Here is a 24,827-nt window from a genome sequence, read left to right as displayed (position 1 = left end):
TACTGGTAGGCTGCATGGCGCTTTGAAAAGTAAGACAAGGTAAATTGTTCATTAAAAAGTAAAGTATGAACAAAAGTTTTGTTTTTGTATGGATTTGTTATGTGTTAAACAATAAAAATGGAAGCGATGAAACTGAAATGTTCGTAGTGAGCATGTTGTGACTTGAAATTATTAAAACGAATTTTGTTTGGTGTTCGTTTGGGATTTATTACAAAAATTCGTTCGATTCGGAAAATATCTATGGGTGGGGGAAATATCATAAAAAACAATTTGACTTATTTTACTTGGTGTTCAACTCCTACGTATCAACACTGATCAAATAACATCCTCTCTCGAAGTAAGAAAATGATTTCTGTTTATCCATTCTCCTTGGTCTTGTTGAAGGAAAATGTCGATCGAAGAGTTACTTTAGCCACTTGTGGCGTTTGCTTCGATATTTGTTTTAAGTGGAGTTGTTGTAAGCGTTCTTGTTGATTGATTTGAGTAAGCTATTTCACTACTAATAGTTTTGGTTTTTAGGTCAGTTAATTGATGATCGATAGAAAGTTTCCCCTGACATGAATTCGGTGCAAAGAGATGTACCGTGAATGTGGCGCAAAATAAACGCAGCTCAGTTTAATTTTAGTAATTATAGCGTCGTGTTTAATATTTCCAATAAACATTTGTGAATTTTTTCTTTATGAAAAGCTAATTGAAATGCGAGGGGATTATGTATTAATATGCAAGGGGAATAAGTGACTTATCCCCCTTGCATATTAATACATAATCCCCTTGCATTTTAATTAGCTGTTCATTAGCCCCGCTCTTCCCTTCAAACAATCAAAGCCTCGCCGCACCCAGCTTTTCAGCCAGTTGATTCGGGGGTTATGTAATATATTCCCCTCGAAAACAACAAAGGAGTCCGAGCTTATGTAAAAATAAGTTTAATTAGAGCCTTTGACAGATGGCAAAGCCTTGTTTATATTAAATATTTTGTTCAGTTTAACATTTTTGACCTTAATCTGGTCTTCCGTCGATATTTACCAGGAAATGACTACCTTACTTGTTTTTAACAGTTTTAAGCGTGTTTCCTTGAGTTTTTAACCGAATTCATGGCAGTGGACAACTTTAATTTTATAGGTGTTTTTATGGGCAAACAAATTGTTCTAATCACTTCCGTGGTTAATTTGTGAAAAATGTTTAGCCAATCATCTTCGATGAAGAAGATTAACACATTCTGTAAATCGACAACAACCTAAGATTTTCAAACTGTAATTATAGTACTTTACTATCTGTTGTTTTGAAAAGTTTGAGTATGACTAGATACTTTGTAGTTTTTATGTTGTTCTCCTTGTTTTGTATTGATCAGTTGACTTAAGCATAATCAGGTGAAAACTTAGGTAGAAAAACCATTCTGACAAATTAATTATCTCGAAGGTTTCATATGCTAATGATTAAGACTGTTTCAACCAATAAGATTAGACTTACGAAAGCATTAGTTTACACTAAGCAGATGGTTTTCTGGCTGGTATGAAAAAAGGTGTAACACTATATTTTACCGAAAACAAAAAGAGAGAATTGTAAGCTACGAGCTGGAATGATTACAACACCAGTGAGTCAGAACAAGTTGTCTGTCGTGAACCCAGCTAGTTCCCCCACTAAAAGGTTCGTCATACGTTTCCCTTACGTTTCGTGCCTGGCCCCTCATTAGTGACAGTTCGTTAGAACCGGTGCAACGTTTGTAAACACCATATAATAAAAGTTACTTTTCAAGTACTTCGTGAACTGGGGCAGGTCGAAAGGAATTCACTTTCTGCTGAATCTTTTCGGTAGCCAGAAATAATCATCATCTGGCCATGGTTGTTCAAACGGTGGATAGCTTTATCCACCGAATAAATCACCATCCAGTGGACAAGTATTAGGAAAACCAATTTCACTATCTAGTGGATATTGATTTATCCGGTGGATAGCGCTATCCACCTCTTGAACAACTGGGGCCTGACTAACAAACATGAAGCCGATAGTGCGCTTATTTTACCCACCTCTCTCCATCAGTGCTCCGCGGTTTAACGGGTATTTAAAACTACATACTTATTAGTTACACGGTGAGAAAGTTAAAGCGGGTCTATACAAGGATCTGAGCTCTTTTGTTCCCCTTTCGAGTTTACCCTAATAAAAGTGAGTTCAAGTTGAACTATAAAGCCATAAATCTAAGAAATTCCAAATACACAGTTCAATCATTTAATGTGGAGGCAGGTTTTAGGAACAGCATCAGTGTACGTTAGGACCGAGGAAAGTTTTTCAGGACAAGTGTTGATTTTCGGTTCTTTCAATATCTTTTTAAAAAAATTAAAAAATTTCTTTCGAATACTGAAACATAAAGGACAAGGTCCAAACTTGAAAATAATTCCTTCGATAGCCGTAGGGCAGACAACTTCGGCCTTTGAACGACCGGTTGGTATTAGCTGCAGGGTTTTAACTTTCTTTTTTCTACACGGAGATCGCAAAGAAGTCGGTAATCGATTAAACATCTAGATATTTTTAAAGAAAACTTACCTACAACTTATTTGCTGCTGTAAAAAACTACGATATCCAGGCTGAACCGGAAAAATTCTGAACTGAATCACCGCGCTCCGAAGTTAAGTTGTTAATCCACATCGCATCACATAGCAGTATTGATTCAAGTTACGAATTGAATTTAAAGTTATGCATTAACATCATGGCAGCTGATTACATCTGCGCAGTGCTTAGTCGGAAAACATCAACTGGTGGCGCTTTCCATTCAGGCCAAAATTCTGCAAATTTCGGCTAGAAATCAAATGGAACTAACCATTTCGGTTCGGTCCAACCGAAATATTTGGGACCACCTTTGAAGGTGGTCCACTTTGACCGGTCTGGTCATTCCGGTTGGTCGGACCGAAATTTCTCTCTCTCCATTAATAGTCGCAGCTTTTACGCGGTTTCAGGTTTCCTCACAGACACACAAACTTTGTTTCTAGACTTTATACAAGGCGAACCGATGTGTCACGAATACAAGGTTAAGTTAAAATAACTACCGGACCAAATGAAACCAATACGGCAAAGGCGAAAGAAACAAGGGAGATACTTACAAGACGATAGCGAAAAAACACGAAACACCAGGACGAGCTAAAAAACTGCGCATGTGGACAGAACCGAGGGCAACGAAGAACTGACGCAAAATATTAAAACAGAAGCTAGATAAACTATATGCAAAAGAAAAGACCTAACCCGAAGAACAAAGGTACGCGAAAAATGAGCGACTAATGAACTGTAAAACTACACTAAAAGGCGCGAACACGAAAAAAACAAACGCGGCGAACACCATTTGACAAAAGTGTTGTCCCCAGTAACGCTCTCTTATATCCTGATTACAAGAACAATAACCAACCGGCCCGCGGTGGCTTAGATCGGGTCTGTGCAACCTTGGGCACGTCGAATTTCCAAAATTTCAAACCGGAATTTTTGTTGAATGGAAAGGGCCCTATTCGCTCAGATCCAGGCAAAAAATTATATTTGAGGTTCCAAGCGGCTAGATGCTCTCATTCGACACTTGATATCTTTTCGTTTTCAGAAACATGGCTTCAACATGGATAAAAAAACTACATATTCCAGGGTATTCTGTTATAAGACAAGATTGCACGCTGACAAGCAAGCTAAGGTGGTGGCAGTCGGAAATGTACGTAAGGAATAGCTGTGATTTCTTTACAGCCCCGCGAAGCGACTCGCTCCGTAGGTCGGGTAGGAGAGAACCCTGGGAACGAGGTTGACAGCCCCGTTCATTTATTGCTGCAGAGCGACCGAAGGGAGCGAGCAGCAACATAATCAGGAATTAAAGGAAATATATAAGGGGCGACGAATTCTCAAATTCATCACTTTTTACCACAATGCATTGCATTTAACCACACTTGTTACCACAATGCATTGCATTTAACCAGAGTGCATTGCGCCACGAACAACTCAAATAAAAACACGGGGAAGTTCGGTGGGTGAGAGAGTGCATCGTTCGCCGGCTCTGACTTAGAGTTTTCTTTCTGGCAAATTTTCTACAGCACGGTTAGAGGTCTTACCAAATTTTAAGACACGCAGGAGTCTTACAGATGAGTACGATGGTTAACTTGGGGATTGGATTTCAATTAAAGAGCCTTTGACTCGTCCAGGTGTTAAACCTGACGAGAAGATGAGCATTTGCTCATCGACTCCGCAACACGGGGTGATATACAAATTCCAGCTTGCTAGAAGGTGATGTGAAAGTGAGAAAATGTCATGCAGTGCTATTCTTAAGAAACTGTTTGAGCCGAAAGTGGATGTGATTTTGACCATTCGCTTCAAAATAACAGCGGAAATCGAGATAACAAAACATATGTGTTGTGTCCTACTTTGCAGACGTGGACGTGTATCGGCGTTTTGAAAAGCATAATTATGTTTTTTCTTTCATTCATTGCCATGGAATGTGCGTTTACATTGTTTTTTCACTGTTAATAGCTCGGTTAATGCGGCTGGCGATCATCTTGCCGGCGGAAGTTTCATGGAAAAGGAATAAATTAAAAGACTTTTCCTGAGGATTACGTAATCAGCCTCTGTGGTGCAGTGGTTAGGTGTAGTCGCGTCGAGCCGAAGGTGCAGGGTTCGAGTCCCACCGAATTCTTTATTCCTACTTTCTTTTTTTTTCCCCGTTTTTTGTGTCGTTGTTTTCTATAAATATATAGCTAAATAACTGTTACTTAATAAAGTGCAACAAACAGCAAGAAAAGTATTGTGTTTCCAGAGAAAATATCGTGCACCATATATTAAATGTATGGATAAACAATCTGAATTTCTATTATTTCCTACAATTTACTGTGGGAAAACCAGAGTTGTAACTACTTGATCATTTTCTAAACAACGTGCCCACGAGTTCTTTCTATAGACTGACAGTAATTATTCTAGTACTTTCCAACATGTCAATAGGACATTCAATGTCATTTTCGATTCTTTTAAGTCCCACTGCCTAACTGATGCCAGTATCAACAGAATGTGCCGCAGCATTACTATCTCTTAGATACCCTAGTTATTAGCAATTTCATACTTTGTCACAAGAGGATCTCTCTTGTTCAATATGAATAGAGTTGAAACATGTATGCGTAATAAATCTGTACATAAGTCTGAAAGGAAATCTTGGCCGTGTATGAGTCGAACAGAGAACTAAAGTGTTGGGCACCTCACTGGTTTTTTGTAGGGATGTGCAAATAAGCTTTCAAGTTCAACTGTTAAGCATATGCAAGCTATTTATTGAAGTAATCTTGAACGGCACTCGTGGTGTATCTGGGATAAAACCTTCAAGATCGGGGGGGACTCAGCCTTGGGATCATTTCCAGGTTGTTATTACACATGCGTCGCATGTATGTAGCCGAATTCGTTTGAACTTCCACTAATAATTAGCCTGCGAGCAAGCTCTCCTATTCGGATGAGCGAAGCGAGTATGGAATGTATAGAACGCATTTCGATCACGCGCGTTTGGACCTTCTATCACTCGTAATCTGATCACGCGTGTTTTGACCATCTGTCACGTGAAACTTACGCAAAACACAGCGCTGGAGCAAAAGCGCTTTGACCTTCGCACTCCGTAACCTTTGATTACTACTAGGGACTCAATCCGGAACGTGTGGCGGAACATCGAATCGGATCCTGTAAGAAACCCTTGTACCATTCTATGGCTGACCACCTAGACAAAGTGATGAAAATGAAGGACCATTCTACTAAATATGAAAGTGTTTTTAAACTTAGATCTAACGTTAAAGGTGTTGAAACTAATGCGCCTAAAAATGTAAACAAAAGCCGCCATATTGAAATTAATACGGCTCGGTTCAGGAGTACCCGGCAACGGAGCCGCTCGACAAAATACCTAGCCTGCGTAGCAAGCGTTTCCGTTTGGTTTCGAAGCAAAGAAAGACCGAGGAACGGGATTCTCGGCTTTGGCCGCGCTAGAACCGCTCTTTTACTTGCGCCATTTTTCGCGCGGTCTTTGAGTCTCGTTCTTCGTTCTTTGCTCCTAAACCGCACAGAAACGTTTGCTACGCAGGCTACAAAATAACCGCTCTTCATGCAGAATTTGGGCTCCGGGGGAGGGGGTGGGGTACTGCCATATATGGGCTATAGGTATGTGCTGCTGTGAAGGGTATGGTTTTCAAGCAGTTAACTCTATAGCCTCCCACGCAGGCGTTTTTAGGGGAGCTCGTTTTTCATCCCTCCCGGAGGGATGAAAAACGAGCTCCCCTAAAAACGCCTGCGTGGGAGGCTATTCACTCTAGGACAGCGTATATAAATCAGAGCGTTTGGGTCTAGAATAGGGTATCATTTTTCAGGAAACTGATCAGCTGGTTGAAGATTTTATCAAGACAAGGGAAACAGCTACTCTAGGATAGGGGGGATTTGGGGAGTTTACTCTAGTTTAGGGTAGCAAAATTTAGCTGAACTAGCTCTGGTATAGGTTAAGGGTTCCAGGGTCCCAGCGGCACATCCCCACGCAGAAATTCATTCTGGCTAATTAGCTGGCTGGGAAATCTCATGAGCGCCTCGCCAGCTGAAAATATGGAAATTTTATGCCGGTTCTGGCTGGATAAAAAGGCATTATATTTTTTCTCCAGGCAATTGCACTGTAATTTTTTTTTCAAGGATATTAGGGACGGACCATTAGAAAACTTATTGGGGGGGGGGGGGGGGGGGGCGGGCGAAGTACAAAAAAAATTCGCGCAAGGGAAAATTAAATGAAAAAAATTTTTGACGCCAATTAACCCTAAAAAATATTCATGCCATGGCCTAAAAAAAATTCATACAAGGAATTTGCTAACGAAAAAAAAATTCCTGTGGCTCGAAAATTCCTCTCCCCCCCCCCCCCCCCCCCATAACTTTTCTAATGGTCCGTCCCTTAGAGTGAGCGAAGCAAGTAAGTGCGCGTGAAAATCACCCCACGCGAGGTGTCGAAATAACACTTTTTCCCAGTACAAACGGAAATTTGTTTTGGGTGTGTCGGCAAAACGTCCTGTTGTGAATGCCTTGTAAAAGATACACGTAGTGAGAAAATGACACAGTTGAGTCAAGCACCGCTCACCGCTTTGTTTTCAGTTGTTTCGCTGTCGATCCTTTATGGAAAACACTTTTGTGTGTTCGTGTTTTAAAATGTCTGTCTAGATATCAGCTACTGGCCTACGTCCTATTTTAAAACTGATGTTAATGCAGCCAAAAGGTAAGGAAAATAGTTGTGTTTCTATGTCAGGTCGCCGTACATGTGCATAATTTTGAACAATCACTGACGTACATAAATGCCATCAAATATTGAGAATATTCCTGAATATAAAGACGATTGAATACAAAAACTATCTCCAATAAATAATACACTCTATAGCGGAGTGAACTCAGAACTGATTTCATTTAACATGTTCGTTTGCAATGTTGTCCAGGTTTGCGCGATTTGGAATATTTCCGTTGGAACCAATTCCTCGTTTGTTCTGTGCTCACCGGGACGGGAAACCTTCTCGATCTGTGGTCATTTGGAAGGCGTTTAGCAACTGCCTAGGTGTCTGTTAGGATCGGAAAAGGTAGGAAGATTTTATTGTTTAGGTTTTATTTGTTTGTTTTACTTGTATATTGACTTATTTCGCGTCCGTTCTGTTGTTCAAAAAGGCAACGTCTAAGTGTGCGTAAATTGTAATACAGCAGGGTAAATCCTGAACGGCTATCTTTCTTTAACTTTCATCCCAGTATCTGTTTTTACGGCATTTCTCGCTTTTAAAACTTTTTATCGTATAAAATGTAAGAGCTCTGTTAGTAAATTTATTCACATCTTCGCACACAGTGACTCAGATTACACTTTTTGGTGATGTTTCCCGGCTGTAGGACCTCAAATTTGACAGCGGGCGTTACCAGCCATTGTTACGTTTGAGAGGCTCTTTGGCCAATGTAGAAAAAAAAAATTATAGTTTATAATGTTCAAGACAAAAAAGGAAGAAAATCACAAATGTGGACAGTATTTACAAATTTTCCTAAAATTGTTGCAAGCAGGGTTTAAACTGGACTATTAAACAATCAAAAGTATGTTGTTTTTTCTAACCTAGCCTGTTCACAGACCCTCTATTTTCTCTTAAGAGTACGCCGAGCGCGCGTGATAAAAAACAGCGGGGAATTAATTGATCGACCGCTAGCGCAAGGGGGTAGGGATAGGGAAAGAAGAGAAAATAGAGGATCTGTGAACAGGCTATTTTCAACCATTCGTCGTGAAGAATAGGATATTCTTCTTTGGAATTTTTATTTTCTTCTGGTTGTCATAAAGTTATTGCTTTTTACAAAATATTCACCCTCACAACTCAACTTTTATAGCCTGCGCAACAGAGGCGTCATTAAGGTGCTTAGGGTTGTTTGGAGGCGCGAGCGCGAACCGCGAAACACGCAATAGGACGCAGTTACGTCACGTTTGCCATCTTCAACTCGATTTTTGAACGTACAGAAGAAGGTTTCACCTAAGCTTATCTTACTGCCAAAAACTACATGGATTTTTCTGTAGCTGTATTATTTGCTGAAGTACTGTTGTTGTTCGCAAATTTAATGTGACGGTCGCTTCAAGCAAACTGATTGGGTCTCTCTGTGATTGCCTGACTGACTACCTACGAGTACTGGCTTTTGCTGCGAAACTTTGCACCAGGCCAGTTCTGGGGTGAAACTTTTACGGTGATTGCCTGACTGACTACGTACGACTACTGGCTTAATTTTGCTGCGAAACTTTTGCGGTGATTGTCTGACGACGTAGCATTATGGCTTCTTGGCTACAGAAAAAATAAGTGAGTAAGATCAAACTCAGGATGACAAGCTCCTACTAGTGCAGAGAGACTTACTACAAGATCGCGTTATCAGTTTTAAAGGGATAAACCAGTGAGCAGCACTTTTGCGCACTTTTTGAGTTGTAAAAACTGTTTTAGTTTTATCTCCTACGCATTTCGTGTGACCAACGCACAATTCATCAGGGAGTTCTACAATCCAACTAAGAATATCTGTATACTGAAATTAATACCTAAGTGATCGAGGAAGAATTTGAGGAAATTTGTTGGGTTTGCCACTTGTGCTATTAAGAACACTGATAAGATTGTTGCTCATGACATGTATAAACGTTATCGACTTTATACCAATTCAGTTCAGTTAAGTCAACGTATTGTCATTTGTTGTTATGTGTGACGGAAGGTTTTTCCACTTTGAAACGAATTTAAGGCTCAACGGGAACTGCAGGGGCGGATCCAGGATTTCTTTTAGGAGGGGGTGCACTCGTCTCTTGCTCTACTTCAACACCAATAAACCACATAGTTTTTTTTTTTTAATGCAGAATACAAGTTGTATTAGAAAAACGCAAGTCATCTCGGGTGGGGGGGGGGGGGGGTGCGCACCCCCTGCACCCTCCCCCTAGATCCGCCCCTGAACTCGGTGCTTGACTCATGATAAAACTGGGGAAAACTTGACTCAATTACAACTCGCTTGCGGGAAAGAGCCGTCACTTCTCTTGAGGTCCGGGATCTGACCACTAACTGTTACAGCAGTAGATAAAACAGAACTAAACTTGGTTCCGACAGCGTTTATTCTTGTACACGTAGCGTAACTTAGCTCACAAATGTAATCGGCGATGTAATCGAAAAATCAGTTCAAAGCAACTTTGATTTGTACAACCATTGAAGACAAGACAATACAATAGAAATATAAACAGAAATCACTTAGAGTTAAATGAAAACTAAATACAAATTCTATTTTTAACCTGAAATCTTTTGTTACTGTTGCTATTTTAGAAAGTAAAAGTACTGAAACAAAGTCTTAGCCAGGTCAGCAAAATAGCGTTTATTTACTAAGTGTTACAATATGAATTAAATTGCAAGTTCAGCTATCGGCTGTTTAAACAGAAAAAGCGCAGACTAATTGAAAGTTTTCACCTTCAACAAAAACCGATTAATTTTTAAAATTGCAAGGCCACAAAACCTTTCATATTCAAAATTCGGTTATTTACCTCTCTTTAACTAACAACTTAATGAAATATATTAATATATAAGGGAACTGAGCTCGGACGAGCTCATCTTGGACCTCTTCTGAGCTCAGCCAAGCACAATTTATCGCCTTGCCGTTCACGTTCTCAGAAAGCTTCAAGAAAAATTAAAATTGGTCAATTTACGTCGTAGGGTCTGTAGGGTGGAGGGACGGCAAAGAAATTAACAGACAAGCGTGATGCACGTGCATGAGAGTTGTTGTTTTGCTTATTATTAAAATTATTATTAATATCATAAGTAACGAATTACTCCTTAATTTTGGCGCGAAATTTCAGCGTTAATTTGTAATTTCACATGTGAAATTACAAAATTGCCATGGCAACCTGCCGTACGTCTCCTTTTCAAGATGGCGACGAAGTTTTAAAATGTCATGAATGAAGATGTCAGGGCACAAAAAGACGCTTTAGAAAACCTGAACACACGAAAGAGCCCATCAAGAAGGATTCTAACAGGTATTTTGTCGAAAAACTCTGAACTTAAGCCAAATTTAAGCTCTAAACGTTCGAGAGAGTGCAGGAGTTCTCGATCGATACGATCCGGGATAAACATGTCAAAAATCCAAGACTGCTAACGTAATTCGTCACCCATGATATAAATAGGTAATCAAATGGTATACTCTTGAAATTAGGGAATAATTTCACTTGCGAGAAATTATTCCCTAATTTCACTGGTCACCATTTGATTACACATACTAATCGCACTCGTTTATGTCCCGACCACACGTAGCGTATTCAAATCGAATTTACCCGTCCATTCGTGTCCGGTTTCACTCTTCTTTCATTAGCTAATTTTCAAAGCGATCTTCGCCTCATGCGAAAATGTTCTCTTCATTAACTGTTTCACAAGCACAAGTTCGCTGGTTTAACCACAAGTAGTCCAGGCTCCGTGAAAGTACCACAGTACCATCTGACAGTACGGTTCCAGTAAAATCACAGTCTTTGTATGGGTAAAAATACGATCCTAAAATTTGTAGGAAATACTAAATAAAGGTCGATGAAACTTACTCCGCAATTAGTTGTTATTTTCCTTAATGCTCAAAAGAATTTTCGGGATAATTTGCTCAAATTCACCCTCCATACTGAATAACCCCCTTAGTTGTTGGACCGGCGTGTCGCATAAGAGTTTCGCATGGCTGCTGATCACGATTGATTTACCTTGTTCCCTTGACAATGCCACGTTTTCAGTAACGCGTCACCATTATCTCATTGACCATAATGCATCTTGTTTACCTCCCAAAAGTTTTGCATAACCATATTGTTTCCTGGCTATTACAGTCATCCCAAGAGAAATCGAAGACAATGGTTATGCAAAATTTGGGGAATTAAAGAAGGTGCGTTATGGATGCGAAAATGGTGAATGTGACAAAAGAGTGATTCAGAAAGACTACTTGCTTGACTTAAATTTGGATGTGTGGTTTCAGCATCGGCAAACAAGTTGTAGGTAAGATTTTCTTCAAATAGTTAATCAAGGTCCGACATATTTTAAAGAGCCACGTGCAAAACAAGGGAAATTTTTTTTATAATATAAATATCACGAAGAAGCAGGTCTGTCAAAGGCGTCCTCATTAATCGTGCCATTTTTTAAGTTTTTACTTTGTGCTTTAGACAGATGCGTATTTCTATCGAAACCCTAGCTACACCTATCATGAATAATCACAAGCAGTGTCGACGATAGAAGTAAGAATAAATTTCGAAAACACCTAACCTGTACAATTCGTGCCTGTGTATTAAAGATTTTGAACTCAACACCTTGTCGATCAGCGACACAATAACAACTGCATGTTCGAAGTTACAAATACTGCTTAGTTTCTAAATCTCAAAAAAGGCTAAAATGTCTGGATAACAGTTTCCTTCGTTTAAGATATCGGATTTTTCACATTTTATTACCAAGTTATCTCCTTAAAAATTAGTCTCCTTAAAAATTCGGTATAAACAACAAAAGTTCACTAGAATCACGGCGACTAAATGTCCTCGAACTTTCTTTGGGGTAGCTAACAGTTTTGGATGAGACGAAAAACCTTTTGAGATGTCCATAGTTCCCCCCAAGACATCCTAAAAGATAAACATCTTTTGGGGCGGCTAAAAAATTTCAATAACCAAAAGGCATTTAATAATGCATAGAAGACATGCATATTGTGACATATTGTGAAACATTTGGTCGTTGTGTGCTGCTCCTGTTCAATGAGGCATAAATGCAAAAAGAATTCGTTCTTTTTGAGTGAAATAGAGTCAGTTGTTTGCCAAGCATAAGCCCCCAAAAATATTCAGGCAGATAAATTTAATAAAGTACATGATACTGGACTGAAGTGTGGCATCGCACCAGCCACCATCAGTAGGTTTGGCAAGTAAAAGTTTTGTGCATGGTTCCGCCCTTAAGCGTGTCAATGGTTTCCTTCAAACGTTGACGACGAGTTATGCGGAATAATTGCACTAGTTCGTTTTTGTACCTATGTCCTACTTATCGTTTTGAAAAGACGGATTTTTGAACGCCAGTAAGAAAATCTTAATCGGTTTAAGCCTTAATATTTCAAAAAATACAGATTTCACTCGATGGGCGATAAACGCAGACTGCAGACTTGCTGGCAGATAAACGAAGTAAACATAATAGTAGTACATAGGGCTACGAATGGAACTAACCAATCACAGCGCAGCAGAAATTGTCTCGACCAATCAGCATCGAGTATTTAGCCCATGTGACCATGATGACGTTGCAATGCCCATATTTGGGCATAAAAGTCACGTGACCCCCCACAAGAGGTGGATCCGCATACTTGGCATAGTTTTAAAGGACCGCATGTAACCTGGGTACGAATGGGACGCTCAAACCAAAGCCCCAGTCCCCTCGCATTCCCCAGAAGTCCATAAAAAAAACACACACACTATATAGAGGTCCACATCATTGTTTAATACAAATCTCGACAGTGCCCTAAATGACATCCGGGACGTGTGTGAGGTCCTAGTGACGTCACGCCCTTTGTTTACATGAAATACACGTTGCGAAGAAAGGGTGTTTGCTTCCTGGCTGAAGGAGTCATGAGCAATGGATTAGGCCATGGAATATAATGGTGGAATCCTATCAAGGACCATGGTTTAGATAAAGGTCGACGTAAATCGAAACGGGTGGCTGAAACGAAAGGAGGGGGTGATTAGAGCCAAGAAGCAAACTGAATCAGAAACACTCGACCATTGGCACGCACGAGGCGGTGTCTTACTGTCCAATGAATAACTAGAAAAACAAAAAAGACTTGTTTACAAAGTGGGACGTGTGTGACGCCCTCGTGGTGTCACGCCCGGAAAAGATTGTATACAAAACAATTCGATTAAAATCCAATCTTGGTTAAAATTAAAATGTTGAAAGATCCAAAGCGTTTCTAGGAAAAAAATTAACGTTTTAGTTTGAACAGATAAAGTAAGCTGGACCATCCTTGATGATTGACAATACAAAGTTTATGAGGGATAGGCCAGCTTCGGAAAATCATGACATCTTGTAAGACCCAAAAGGAATCTAATTAAAAAAAAATATTCATGAACATCCAGCAGGGGTGGCGCCACCATGCAGACCTCCCCCTGCCGGGTGTTCAAAATTCCCAATCCATACTCTCCATCATGGCACAGCCCCGACAAGGTTCATGGAGTTCGGACACGTGCCGTAAATAAATCCAGCACCGTTTGCACACAAAATATAATTTTCCAGTCAAATTTTGAAGGGACCTTGAATGATGGTCTATCACCTCGGCAATGGCTGAAAAAGGAAAGGGAGATAAATGGCTCGTATGACAAAACGAGAATCTGAAAAAAAATAAAAAACATGTTTTTAAGGATGGGGTGGGTAGCCCATGCCTTGCAACATCTCGCACCAATAACAGGGCACGTGTAAGTCGCCGGCAAAACGAAAATTCAAATAACAACGACAACAGAGTAATTTAATGGGTCTCGGAAATGGAAGATGAATCCCCGATCCAGTGTACCACTGCACGATGCTGCCGAGGAAACACCATGCAGCGGAAGTACCATGAACCCTGTGGGTACTGAGAATGGTAAGCGAATCTACGAAAAAAATTAATAATAATAATGGGCTAAACTCATGAAGACTATGGATGATTACAGTATTGCACAAAATGATGAACAGTATGAATATGGTATCGTTGGTATACGGCAATGATCCACCCCCATTCGTCCATCGTGGAAATCACATCTGAAACGTTTCATGAAGACTAATTACACATCGAACTGTACTATAATGACATCGCAATTGCACGGGTCTAATCCATCCTCCATAATGTTTTAACGTATAATGAAAGCCTACAAAGAGGTAGAAAGTCGAATCAAGACGGGAATACTGGTACGAAAAAAACCAGCTTGCAAAGGGCGGATCCATTGCGTATGATGACGCAACAAACAATGCGTGGCTGTAAAAAAAATTTAAACTAAAATTAATCCTCTAAAAAACCTAAGGCAGCCAAATCCGGGTCATCCACTGGACCCTGACGCCGAAGAAACGAATTAATTCTGAACGTCATGCGTAAGGGCCAATCGTCCCAATCCCGATGGTTGGGGTCCCCACTATGCACATACTCCACAATATCATCTTCAGTGAGGGACCCCTCCCGGTTGCCTGCAATCACATCATCTAAGGTCAAACCCTCCATCATCCGCTCGCAATGGTTACAGACCCCACCAGGAGTGGGATGCGCGACCCATTGATAAATGTGACACACCGGCTGATTCTCCACATGATCCCAAGAATCTAATAAAAAAATGAAAATCAACAGGAACAGGCTGGGACCCAGAACCGCGCGGCCCAATTGAGTCGAGCTCGTCGAGGGCAAAGGCACAGGTGGATAGGCCACAACACGTCTCGTAAAAACGCAAACCCCTTGAACACGTCTAGGAATCAAAAAAGGGACATGAGGAAAAAAAGGGACCCACACACCCGAAAAAAATGAAAGCCATGACACTTACCAGCCATGCGGCGGCGATGGACCTCGTGATCTAATTTTCGGGCAACAGGGTGGTCCCACGGCAGTGTCTTGGCCCAATCGCGCAATTCTTCATGCGTGCATCGCCGGAACAAGGCGCGCAGACAATCCTTGCCCAACGGCAGGTGCCACAGGGTCTTCAACATGTCGAACAACATGGCGATGGGTACCGAGTACAACACAATCGATGACAGCGAGCTCACCATCTTGATCAGCACAACGGATCAAACTGGAATGAGTCCACACAGGGCGCGCAACGTGATTTAGAGACTCCACGAGCGAATCAGATGGGTGGAGAGCCATCACGTGGGGTGTTTAGGAACGAGAGGAGACTCTAGGGGGTACCCCCCATGGGTACACCTTGTCCTCCCTGGACCAGGGGGTCTAGCGCGAGTGCGTGATTGGTGGACACCAGAGGATTAATAAGGGAATGTCAAGAAGAGACATCAATCGCATGCTGTTCACTGTGTCAGAATGGACTGCCGAGGGTTGGTTGATCCTAAGAACAAACCGTTTGGCCGCGTGCTCCCGTTGGAGGTCCAAATCAAGATTATGTTTTGGGTGGAGTGTTTCTACACCATGGATAAACGAAAGAAGGTGGTGCGTGAATTCAAAAGTCTACCCAAATGCGACCTCACCGGTTTCCCCCAACACCTGGGCGAAGACCGTTGGTGGAACCAAGTGGTGGTGCGTTTACATGCCCCCCGAAAAAATGGCTGCCACCATTGCCACCGTCTCATGGATCACCGGCTCTCGGTGAGTGAAAAAAGTGGTTTAACTCTTTGTCTTCTCATGACCTTGACGTTGAGAATTTGTTTTTCTGGATTTTTTAGATTGGCATGATGACGGAGATGGCGCGTCAACCCCCCAACCTCGACCGCTTATTGAACGAGGGCATTGCCTTTGTGATTGACACCTTCAAGGATCAGATCAATTGTTCCCTGGGTCAGCGCCCCGTCATGATAGGGAGAAGGAAACCTTCGTACGATACAGTAGATAAAGTGATGAAGAGACTGGACTTGATTATGAATGTGATGTCAGCGATGAATTTTGTGGTCGTCGATATTCATTGAAAAAAATAAAACAAATGATGTGGTTTAGAACTGTATTTTTTTATTGGTGTTTGAATAAACGTTCCAGGGTGGGATAGATCGCTGGGTCTTCTTCCCGCGTGCCTACAATGGCGGTCTTGTCCTGGAGGGTGGGGAGGGCAATATAGTCCTCGGTCATGCCTTCACAGAGTTGATATTGACCTAGAGCGGGATTCCACCATAACCAGTCTTCCCGATCCACATCAAAGACATAGAGGGGTTTGCCTAAGAGCTGGGCCATGACCACACTCCAGCCTGTGCCGCCCAAGAGATGCTTGCGACACTCGTCAAAATAACCCACGGCCAAGACTAAAGACGCCGGCTGGATCACGTGATAATTGCGTTGGATATACTGGAGACTGATGGGATGATGCACTTGTCGACCCAATCGAAACGCGGCCTGGGTCACAGTGGGGGTAGCGGCGTCCAACTCCGATTGCCTCAAGGGCGTGAGGGACTTGGCTCGAGGGTGACAGGGTGGGATGACGACCACACACGCATGCCTATACAGCTGACATAATCGTTCCACGTGCGTGTCCACGCCTTTCGCACCGCCCGTGTAAATCGTCAACGGCATGGTCTATCGAAAAAATTAACAGTGATTAGGGTGATATAAGGGTGTCCACGCCCATAAGGTATGCGGTTCATCATCCGCGTACAGTAAGGGGGTTTGCCATTCCCGACACGTGACCGTTTGTTCGAAAATACGACGGGCATGGCGACAGTTGGAACAATTATCGGGAATCCAATCCAGACCTTGTCCTCGAGCGAAGGCCTTGTCTTTGTCGTCCTTACAAGGGTTGCATGAGATCACATCCAACAGACGATCGCATCGTTTTTGCCACAAGACGCGTTGGGCATTAACTTGGTACAGGGTGGGTAAAACATGGGTTTGACGACGTAACCATCCACTCATTTGACAAACTCGGACATGCGCGCAATGATCATGCCAGACCCCACTTTCATGGGCTCCCTCGGTATGGTCCATGCACCAATTACGCCCCTGATCGTTCGTGGCCATCACATTGGCAGTGGCAATGGGAAGATTGGCCAAGTCCCTACACCCCTGTCCTTCCAAGACCACGAGGGGGGTCGACCTCTCTTGGAACAGTCGATACAGGCCATTGAGGGTGAACACCCCGACTCGATTTCGTTGAGGGGTAAGGTACTGGTGACACCAACGGGTGAGATCATCCTGGATCTGCCGGTAGGGATGAAACTCATGGCGGTTGTACGCCGTAGACGGTTCAAAAGGCAACCCATGCACTGTCCGGGTCTGACGATCGACACGCGTCTTAGCCTTCTCGGATAATTGATCGTAAGACACACCATGGGGTAACAGATATTTGAACAACACATGATGATGCCCTGTCCAGTCACACAAAGCCAGTTCTCGAATAATATACTCGTCTCGGGAAAGGGCAAACCCCTGACTGTACGCCAAAAGACCCACTTGGTTCAACGCCATGGTCGCTTACCGTCAAGAAGAGAGGACCGCGACAACTGAAAACACTCGTCGAACCACCCCGGATTTTATAACAGAAAGCGTGGGCTCTGATTGGTGAACCCTCCGATCACACCACTCTCACGAGATCTCAAGTAGAGTCAGGATTGGTGGACACCAGATCGTATGAGGATCACGAGATGCCGGGACATGGGCTATAAAAGGCAGGCCAGATGTGCACCCCAATCATTCCGCTCAGGCATGGAACGTCAAGCCACTCAACCTGCTGCAGTACCCTCAGGACGCAAACGACGCCGAGTGAGTAGTGGTAGTAAGAAACCCAAAGGGGAAAAAGAAGACATGAAAGCCACCCGTGAACACGAGATGACGTTGATCGGTTTGCCCCGAGCTGAAGCGGAGGCTGTAGAGAAGAAGGTGGAACCGAACCCTACCAGTGAACTCGTGTGGGCCCTGAACGCCATACCCCGAGCAGACCCACCACCCACCCCTTCCCCCATCGTCTCACCCATTTCCTCCGTGAACGACTTGATGGAGGGCACCCTGAAAGAGTATGAGGAAGAGTGTCTAGAGGAAGGAACGTTTCGGACCGATCCTGCCAAGGAAGTCGGGGAATGGGAAGAACACGACCTCGACCAGATGGAGACCCAGTTGAACGAGCTCTTGTATGAAACGTGCCCCTTTCATCCTCATCGAATCCTCCAATGCGTTAACCCCGAGACCCAATTTGGTCAGTTGAGGTTCAAGTGCCCCCTAGCAGGTTGTCCCGTGTATTTGTTTGAAGATAGTCGGGAAATGATGATGGAGAAATTGAAAGAAGACACGCACCCTCAAGTCCGGGCCCGATTGCAACGAGGGGAGCTCAAGTGCAAATGTGGGTTGGTCCCTAGGATGAAATTGAGCCGAACCAGCAAGAATTACCAGAAGGTGTTTTTCAGTTGTGGGAGCTTTCTCCCAGGTCGAGACCCCTGTGGCTACTTTCAATGGCTCCATGGTCCGCTGTGGTGCCCCCGAGAGCAAGCGCAACCCACCCTGAGACGATGGGTGAAAGACACACCCCCTGAGGTCCATGACTATGAAAAGGCGTCCGTCAGACCATGGGGCATGCCTGCCGACCCCCTGCTGAAAAACTCAGAGAGGGACTTTGTGGAGAGGCTTAGGCCGTGGGCCAATCAGTTTGGGGAAGCCATCCAAACCAAGGAGAGGGAGCGGGAGAGGACGCGCCATTTGCATAAGAACTTTGGTAGCTCATGTTTGTTTTGAAAAAAAATCATGTAGGTGTGTGAAAAAAACTATTAAAGACCGAGATTGGCTAGAATGAGGTGTCAGTGTCTTGATGTCGTGGCCACGCGCTTACGAAGATCCCCAGCAACCCGGGGCCTTGGGCGGGGTCCAACCCTTTGCCCAAGCCCATAAATTGAAAACCCTGCAAGCCCAAAAAATTCTCCAATCGGTATTGAGTTATACCCTCCACAAACCCCGACGAACGCGGTTTCCCACCGCACCCACGTTGGTCTTTGACCGAGACGAACAATGGCAAATGGATTTGGTCGACATGCAAAAACTCCGTCGATGGAATCAGGGCAACAACTATTTGTTGACCGTGATCGACGTCCTGTCCAAGTATGCCTGGGCCGTCCCCATCAAATCCAAAAGCAGCACGGAGATGCTCCGAGGGTTGGACAAGATTCGTCGACAAGCCTCGCCGCGACGACCACTCCGCGTGCAGACGGATCAAGGCAAAGAATTTTTAAATAAAAAAGTGCAAGCCTGGTTCAAGCAACAAGGGTGGCATCATTTTTACACGTTTGGGGATAGCAAGGCCTCCGTGGTGGAACGATGGCATCGCACGTTGAAACAACGCATGTACCGGTATTTTACCGCTCACAATACGTTACGGTACGTGGACGTGTTACAACCCTTGATTCATACCTACAATCACACCCAGCATCGCAGTATTGGGATGGCCCCGCATCAAGTCACCCCCAAAACGGTCCCGGAGGTGTGGGACCGACTCTACGGCGCGCGTTTGGAGCAAACGGCCCCACCGCCTAAATGTCGCGTCGGGGATCGGGTGCGTCTCAATAAGAAACATCGTCCTTTCAAAAAAGGGTATTTGCCCGGGTGGACGGAAGAAGTGTTTGTGGTCACGCACGTCCGTCGTCATCCGATCGTCACGTATCGACTCAGTGAATGGGACGGGACGCCTATAAAAGGCACGTTTTACGAACCCGATGTTCAAAAAGTACAAGTGTCGGACGACTCGTTATTTCGGGTCGAAAAAGTCTTGAAACGCCAAGGACGCCGGGTGTTGGTCCGGTGGAAAGGGTGGCCGGCCAAGTACGATAGTTGGATTCCCGCGCAACATGGTCCGCGTCAAAATCACGCCTCGAAAAAGAAAAAAGCGGGTACGGTTTCTCGATGAGGTGCAGGCGGATTCCAGTCGACCACGCGCCAGTTACACCCCCTCGCCCACCAGCGACGCCGACGTACTGAAATTCATTCAGAAGAAAGCGGCCGAACAACGGCGAACCCAACCGTGGTGGGAAAAATTGGCCAGTCCGACCAAGCAACAATGGGCGTACGCCAATGCCTATCATCGAGCCGAAGCGTATGCCAAGAAACGAGGGGCCTTGCGGTCCCCAACCAAGAAAAAACAACAACGCCGACGCGCCGGTCGTCATCCCCCGATGCGCAAGAAGAAACCCCCCAAACCCAAGACGTGCATGACCCTGATGGAATTGGCCCGGGCTTTTCCCAACATTGCCCAGCAAGTGTGTTTTCATCCCAAACAATCGACCTTCAATTCCGTGGTGGGACGCGTCCCTCGCAGCAAACAGAAAGTGGCTCAATGGCTATAAAAGGACCCTGCTCCCCGCTTGGATGTGACCACTCCTTATCATGAGTGAGATTAAACGCCTGACGCTGGTCAGCGATCCCACCAACGAGTTTCCCAACAATGCCAACAACAGTTTCAAAGTGCGATTGCCCGAACGGTTGGTGTTACCGGGCGCGGGGTGGCATGCCTCCTTGATGTCGCTGACCGTCCCGGATCAAGGGCAGAGCAATGCCATCATCGCCGCGGATCCTCATACCAAAGTGGTTCGATTCAAGTACCCACAAATCATCCGTAAATGGACAGACACCGGCAACCCAACCACCTCAGGGTATCTGCGGGTAGAGGCCCCTTTACTCGCTGGCCAAATCGAATTGGAAGATATCATGAACCTGAATCAACTCGTGGCCACAGGGACGGATTTTTGGAAACGCGTGAGTCAAGAAGTGCATAACTATGTCCAGAAAAAACTGGTGGAACAACAAAATAATCTGTTGATCGTTGATCGCGATTCCAAACCGATCGTGAGCATCAAAAAACACGCGATACCCCGACTGACGTGGAAAGAGGATGCCCTGGTGATTCATGGGGTGCCCCAAAAAGATTTGACGGATCAACGCCAAGTCAACGTGGTGGAATTTTACATCAACTTGGACATTGCCCTGAAGTTTGGCTTGTTAACCAGAAGGACAGGCAAAACAGCCAATGTCACAAGTTCCTTTGACATTGGGCCCAATTTGCAATTCACGGCGCCTTCAGGCAACTATAATGAGACCACCAGTCCAGTGGGCGATCGAAACCGGCGGTTTTACAATTGGGAAGGCGAGCAGTACATGGGGGTGAGGGCGACCAGCCGAGCTTTTACGATCACGACCATCGATCATGTGGTATGGATGAGATTGTACATGGGCTTCGAATGGCAGATCAACAACCTGAATGCCTCCTTTGAAAAGATTGTGGGGACCCGTAAACGCACCGTCATGGTCTATTCGGATCTGGTGGAATCCACGGTGGTGGGCAGTGGCAAATTTCCCTTGTTGCGGGAAGTGCAATTGTTGAGAACCGGCGATGGGGAAAGCACCGCGGAACCCCTGCACCATCAATGGATCAAAGTGCGAGGACAACAATTGGATATTTTAGAAGTGGAAATTGCCAGTACCAGTGGACCCCTGGCCATCTTACCCCCGGGTAAAACCTTGGTGACCATCGGTCTCAAACAGCTATAAAAAGCCACTCGCGCCACGCGAGGGACCCAAAAGCACCTTCGACGTGATACCGACAAAATGCGCGGAGGCAGTTTAACGCGGTACCACACGCCCGTGCTCACCCCGCAAGACGGGAAAGGGTTAGCCGAAGACTTGATCAAACTGGCTGGGCCTATGATCCTACAGCAAGCCCAAGCGGGACTACGAGATATTCAACGAGGCAAGAGTGCCGCGGACACGTGGGCGGATCGACAGGGGCAACTCACCCGCGGCTTAAAACGGAAAGCCCCTGCCATGGCCTGGGCGGGCGGCAAACACCAAGCCAAAAAAACCTATAAAAGAGCGACTCAACGCATACGGGACATCTTTGGACGTTGAAAACAAGATGGTACGTGTGGGTGGTTTTCTCAAAACGCAAAATCGCATTCGACGGCAACGCGCCCGTGGACGGTTCATCTCGCCGTACCAAGTCGGGGGCACGATCTTTGGCAAGTCGACGACGGCGCGCTATCCCTTGATGCATACCTCCTCTCGCCTGACGGACCCCCTCTACATGGAGAAGAGAATGGTTCGATATGCGCGCCAGATGAAAGGGGGGGACCTCAGAAAGGTGTTATGGGCCAACCAAGCCAAAGCCAGGAGGCAACGGGAGGTGGAGTTTCAACCCGCCTTGACGGGGATCCAACCCATCACATTCTCCATTCCGGGCTCCGACGATTATTACGATACCGATTCTCTCCGATTCAAAGTCAAAGTCCGTCTGACCAATCCAGCCGCTGGGTATACTGGCTTGGATGAGGGGCTGCTCACCTCGGATGGCAACGAATCGAGACATGTGTACTGCGTCAACAATTTTGGACACACCATCTTTCGAGATATCACCTTGAGCATGAATGGGGTCCTCATGACGGAACAGAGCAACACCTACCATTACAGAGCCTACCTAGAAACCCTCTTGAACTACAACCGAGAAGAAGGGGCCACCAAGTTAGCCCCGCAAGGATGGGTCAATCAGCTGAATGTGGTGAATGTCATGGGAGCCACCGCCGCCAATTCGGATGTCCCTACAGACGCCAATTGGAGTGGCAATGCAGAATTGCGTACCTTGACGAGCCGATTACTGACTGAACATTGGCACACCTTCCTCATCCGCCCCCATTTGGCACCCCTCAAGACAGGCAAATTATTGGTCCCCAATATCCAGATGGACATAGAACTCTTCCTCAACCCCAACACTGTCTACTTGATAGGTACCCCCAACAAAGGCACTTTGGTGGCCAAGAAATTTCCAGCCATTCACCCAGAAGACATCAAAGTCACGTTGTTGATGAGAAAAGTGACCTTGAATGCCAGTGTCTATGTGAGACTGCAGAAAGAAAGACAGCTGGGCAAACAAATTGCCCGCTACCCCGTGGTGCGGAGCGAAATCCGTACTTTTTCCTTTGATGGACGCACCACCCAGTGGGAACAAGACAATGTGTTTGTGGGTCGATTTCCTGACCGAGTGATGGTCGGATTATTGCATTCGGATGCCTTCAATGGAAACCTACAACGCTACCCCTTTGCCTTTGAAAAGTTTGGGGTCACCCAGATACGTCAGACCTTGAATGGAGAAGAATACCCTTACAGAACCCTGCAACTGACTGGAGATCAAGCCTATGAAGATCTGCTGGGGTACGATCGATTTCTACAAGCCATGGGTGCCTACAATGAAGATAAGATTCCCCTCCTGCTGCCTGGGGATTGGGGACAAGGCAAGAACTGCACGTTGTTCCTGTTCAACAATGTACCCAGTGGAAAAGCCGATGATCCTCAGTATCGCAACCCCCGTCAATCGGGCAATACGCGACTGATCATTGATTTTGCTGCTGCAGTGGGACACAACATCACCGTGTTGGTCTGGAGCGAGTATGAAAACATGTATGAGATCAATCACATGGGAGGTATAAAATACAACATCAACGGCTGAAGTGGACTCAGAAGACAGAAGACACCGGGCATGGAGTTTGTGGCGCTCAGTGATAGGGTGTTGCGCACGTTGGCCCTCGAAGATCCCACGTTGCGACGCGTGTTTCACGGCGTGTACCCCGCCGACCAGTTACCCCGTTCACCCCCCAAGAGTATCCGTCAAGCCTACATTGTCAACACGGATCCAGCGGGAGAACCGGGACAACATTGGTTGGGTCTGTGGACGGAACAGAACAAGTGCGAAATCTTTGACAGTTATGGGCTGCCCCTACACGTATACACCCACCCCGACCTGCACCAATGGTGGAGTCAATGGAAGCACCTGATCCGCAGTGACCAGACCTTGCAAGCCCTGGATAGTCAGACCTGTGGCCATTATGCGTTATTTTTCCTGAAAGCCCGAGCCCAAGGCCAGTCCTATCAAGACTTTTTGGGGCAATGGAGTTGCGACAATTTAGTGTTGAATGATCAGAAAGTGGCCGAGCGGTTGATTAAACAAGAAGTCCAAGATGAAGTCGATGCCCGCCCAGAGGAGGGAGGGCAAAAGAATGTGAGCCGCCAGGCCTTTATGCTTTGTAATCCTTGTGAGTGTTGAAATAAAAAAAAACACCATAAAACGAGATGTGTGGTGAACGAATGGTCATTTGAACTCTCATCATGATTACGCGAGGGGATGTCCAGCGGGTGATTGACGCTTTCCTATTAGAAGAAACCCTGTATTGGTGGTCCCACCCTATCGAGCGGGTGAACACCGTCCAAGGGGTGGATGCCTGGGATGGGTATCATTGGCTCATAGCCCGCCAACTGGCGCAAGACCAAGATTGGGTGTCCCTCAAACACTACATGGACACCATGCAAGAAACGCATTTAAGAGAGACGATGGAACACCTGATTCAGTTCGAATCGCCACGCCTCTACCGCGAGTATTGGACGGCATGCCCAGACGACGACGACGGCAGCGCGCTTCCTCCCGACGACCCCGCTTTCGTCAAAACGGACGTGGCATCATGAGCGTGTTGGCCAAAGCGGCCAAAATCGGCTATAAATTGGGACGTAGCAAACGGTATAAACGCATGGGCGCGAAAGGAGCCACGGGTCATTATCGACGTCTGCCTCGACCGTGGGAAGGATGATTCGACACCCCAGTAGTGTGATTATCGCGGGCCCGTCGGGCAGCGGCAAGAGCGAGTTAGTGGAACAATGGTTACGGGACCTCAACGTGTTTCAAATCAAAC

The 24,827-nt window shown here is 45.1% G+C and overlaps 1 protein-coding gene across 1 annotated transcript; it reads left to right on the top strand.

The window, feature by feature from the left end:
* The first annotated feature begins 22,177 nt into the window (after positions 1–22,177).
* LOC140932453 (uncharacterized protein F54H12.2-like) lies at positions 22,178–23,593 on the top strand. The gene is made up of 2 exons (XM_073382062.1): positions 22,178–22,874; positions 22,962–23,593. The coding sequence occupies exons 1-2, from the start codon at positions 22,178–22,180 to the stop codon at positions 23,591–23,593; spliced, it is 1,329 nt and encodes a 442-aa protein (XP_073238163.1).
* The last annotated feature ends 1,234 nt before the right edge of the window (positions 23,594–24,827 follow it).

This window comes from Porites lutea, chromosome 3 (genome assembly GCF_958299795.1).
Source record: "Porites lutea chromosome 3, jaPorLute2.1, whole genome shotgun sequence".
NCBI classification, from domain to species: domain Eukaryota; kingdom Metazoa; phylum Cnidaria; class Anthozoa; order Scleractinia; family Poritidae; genus Porites; species Porites lutea.
Note: the sequence above shows the minus strand (reverse complement) of the source record. Positions and strands in the feature narration are given on the sequence as shown.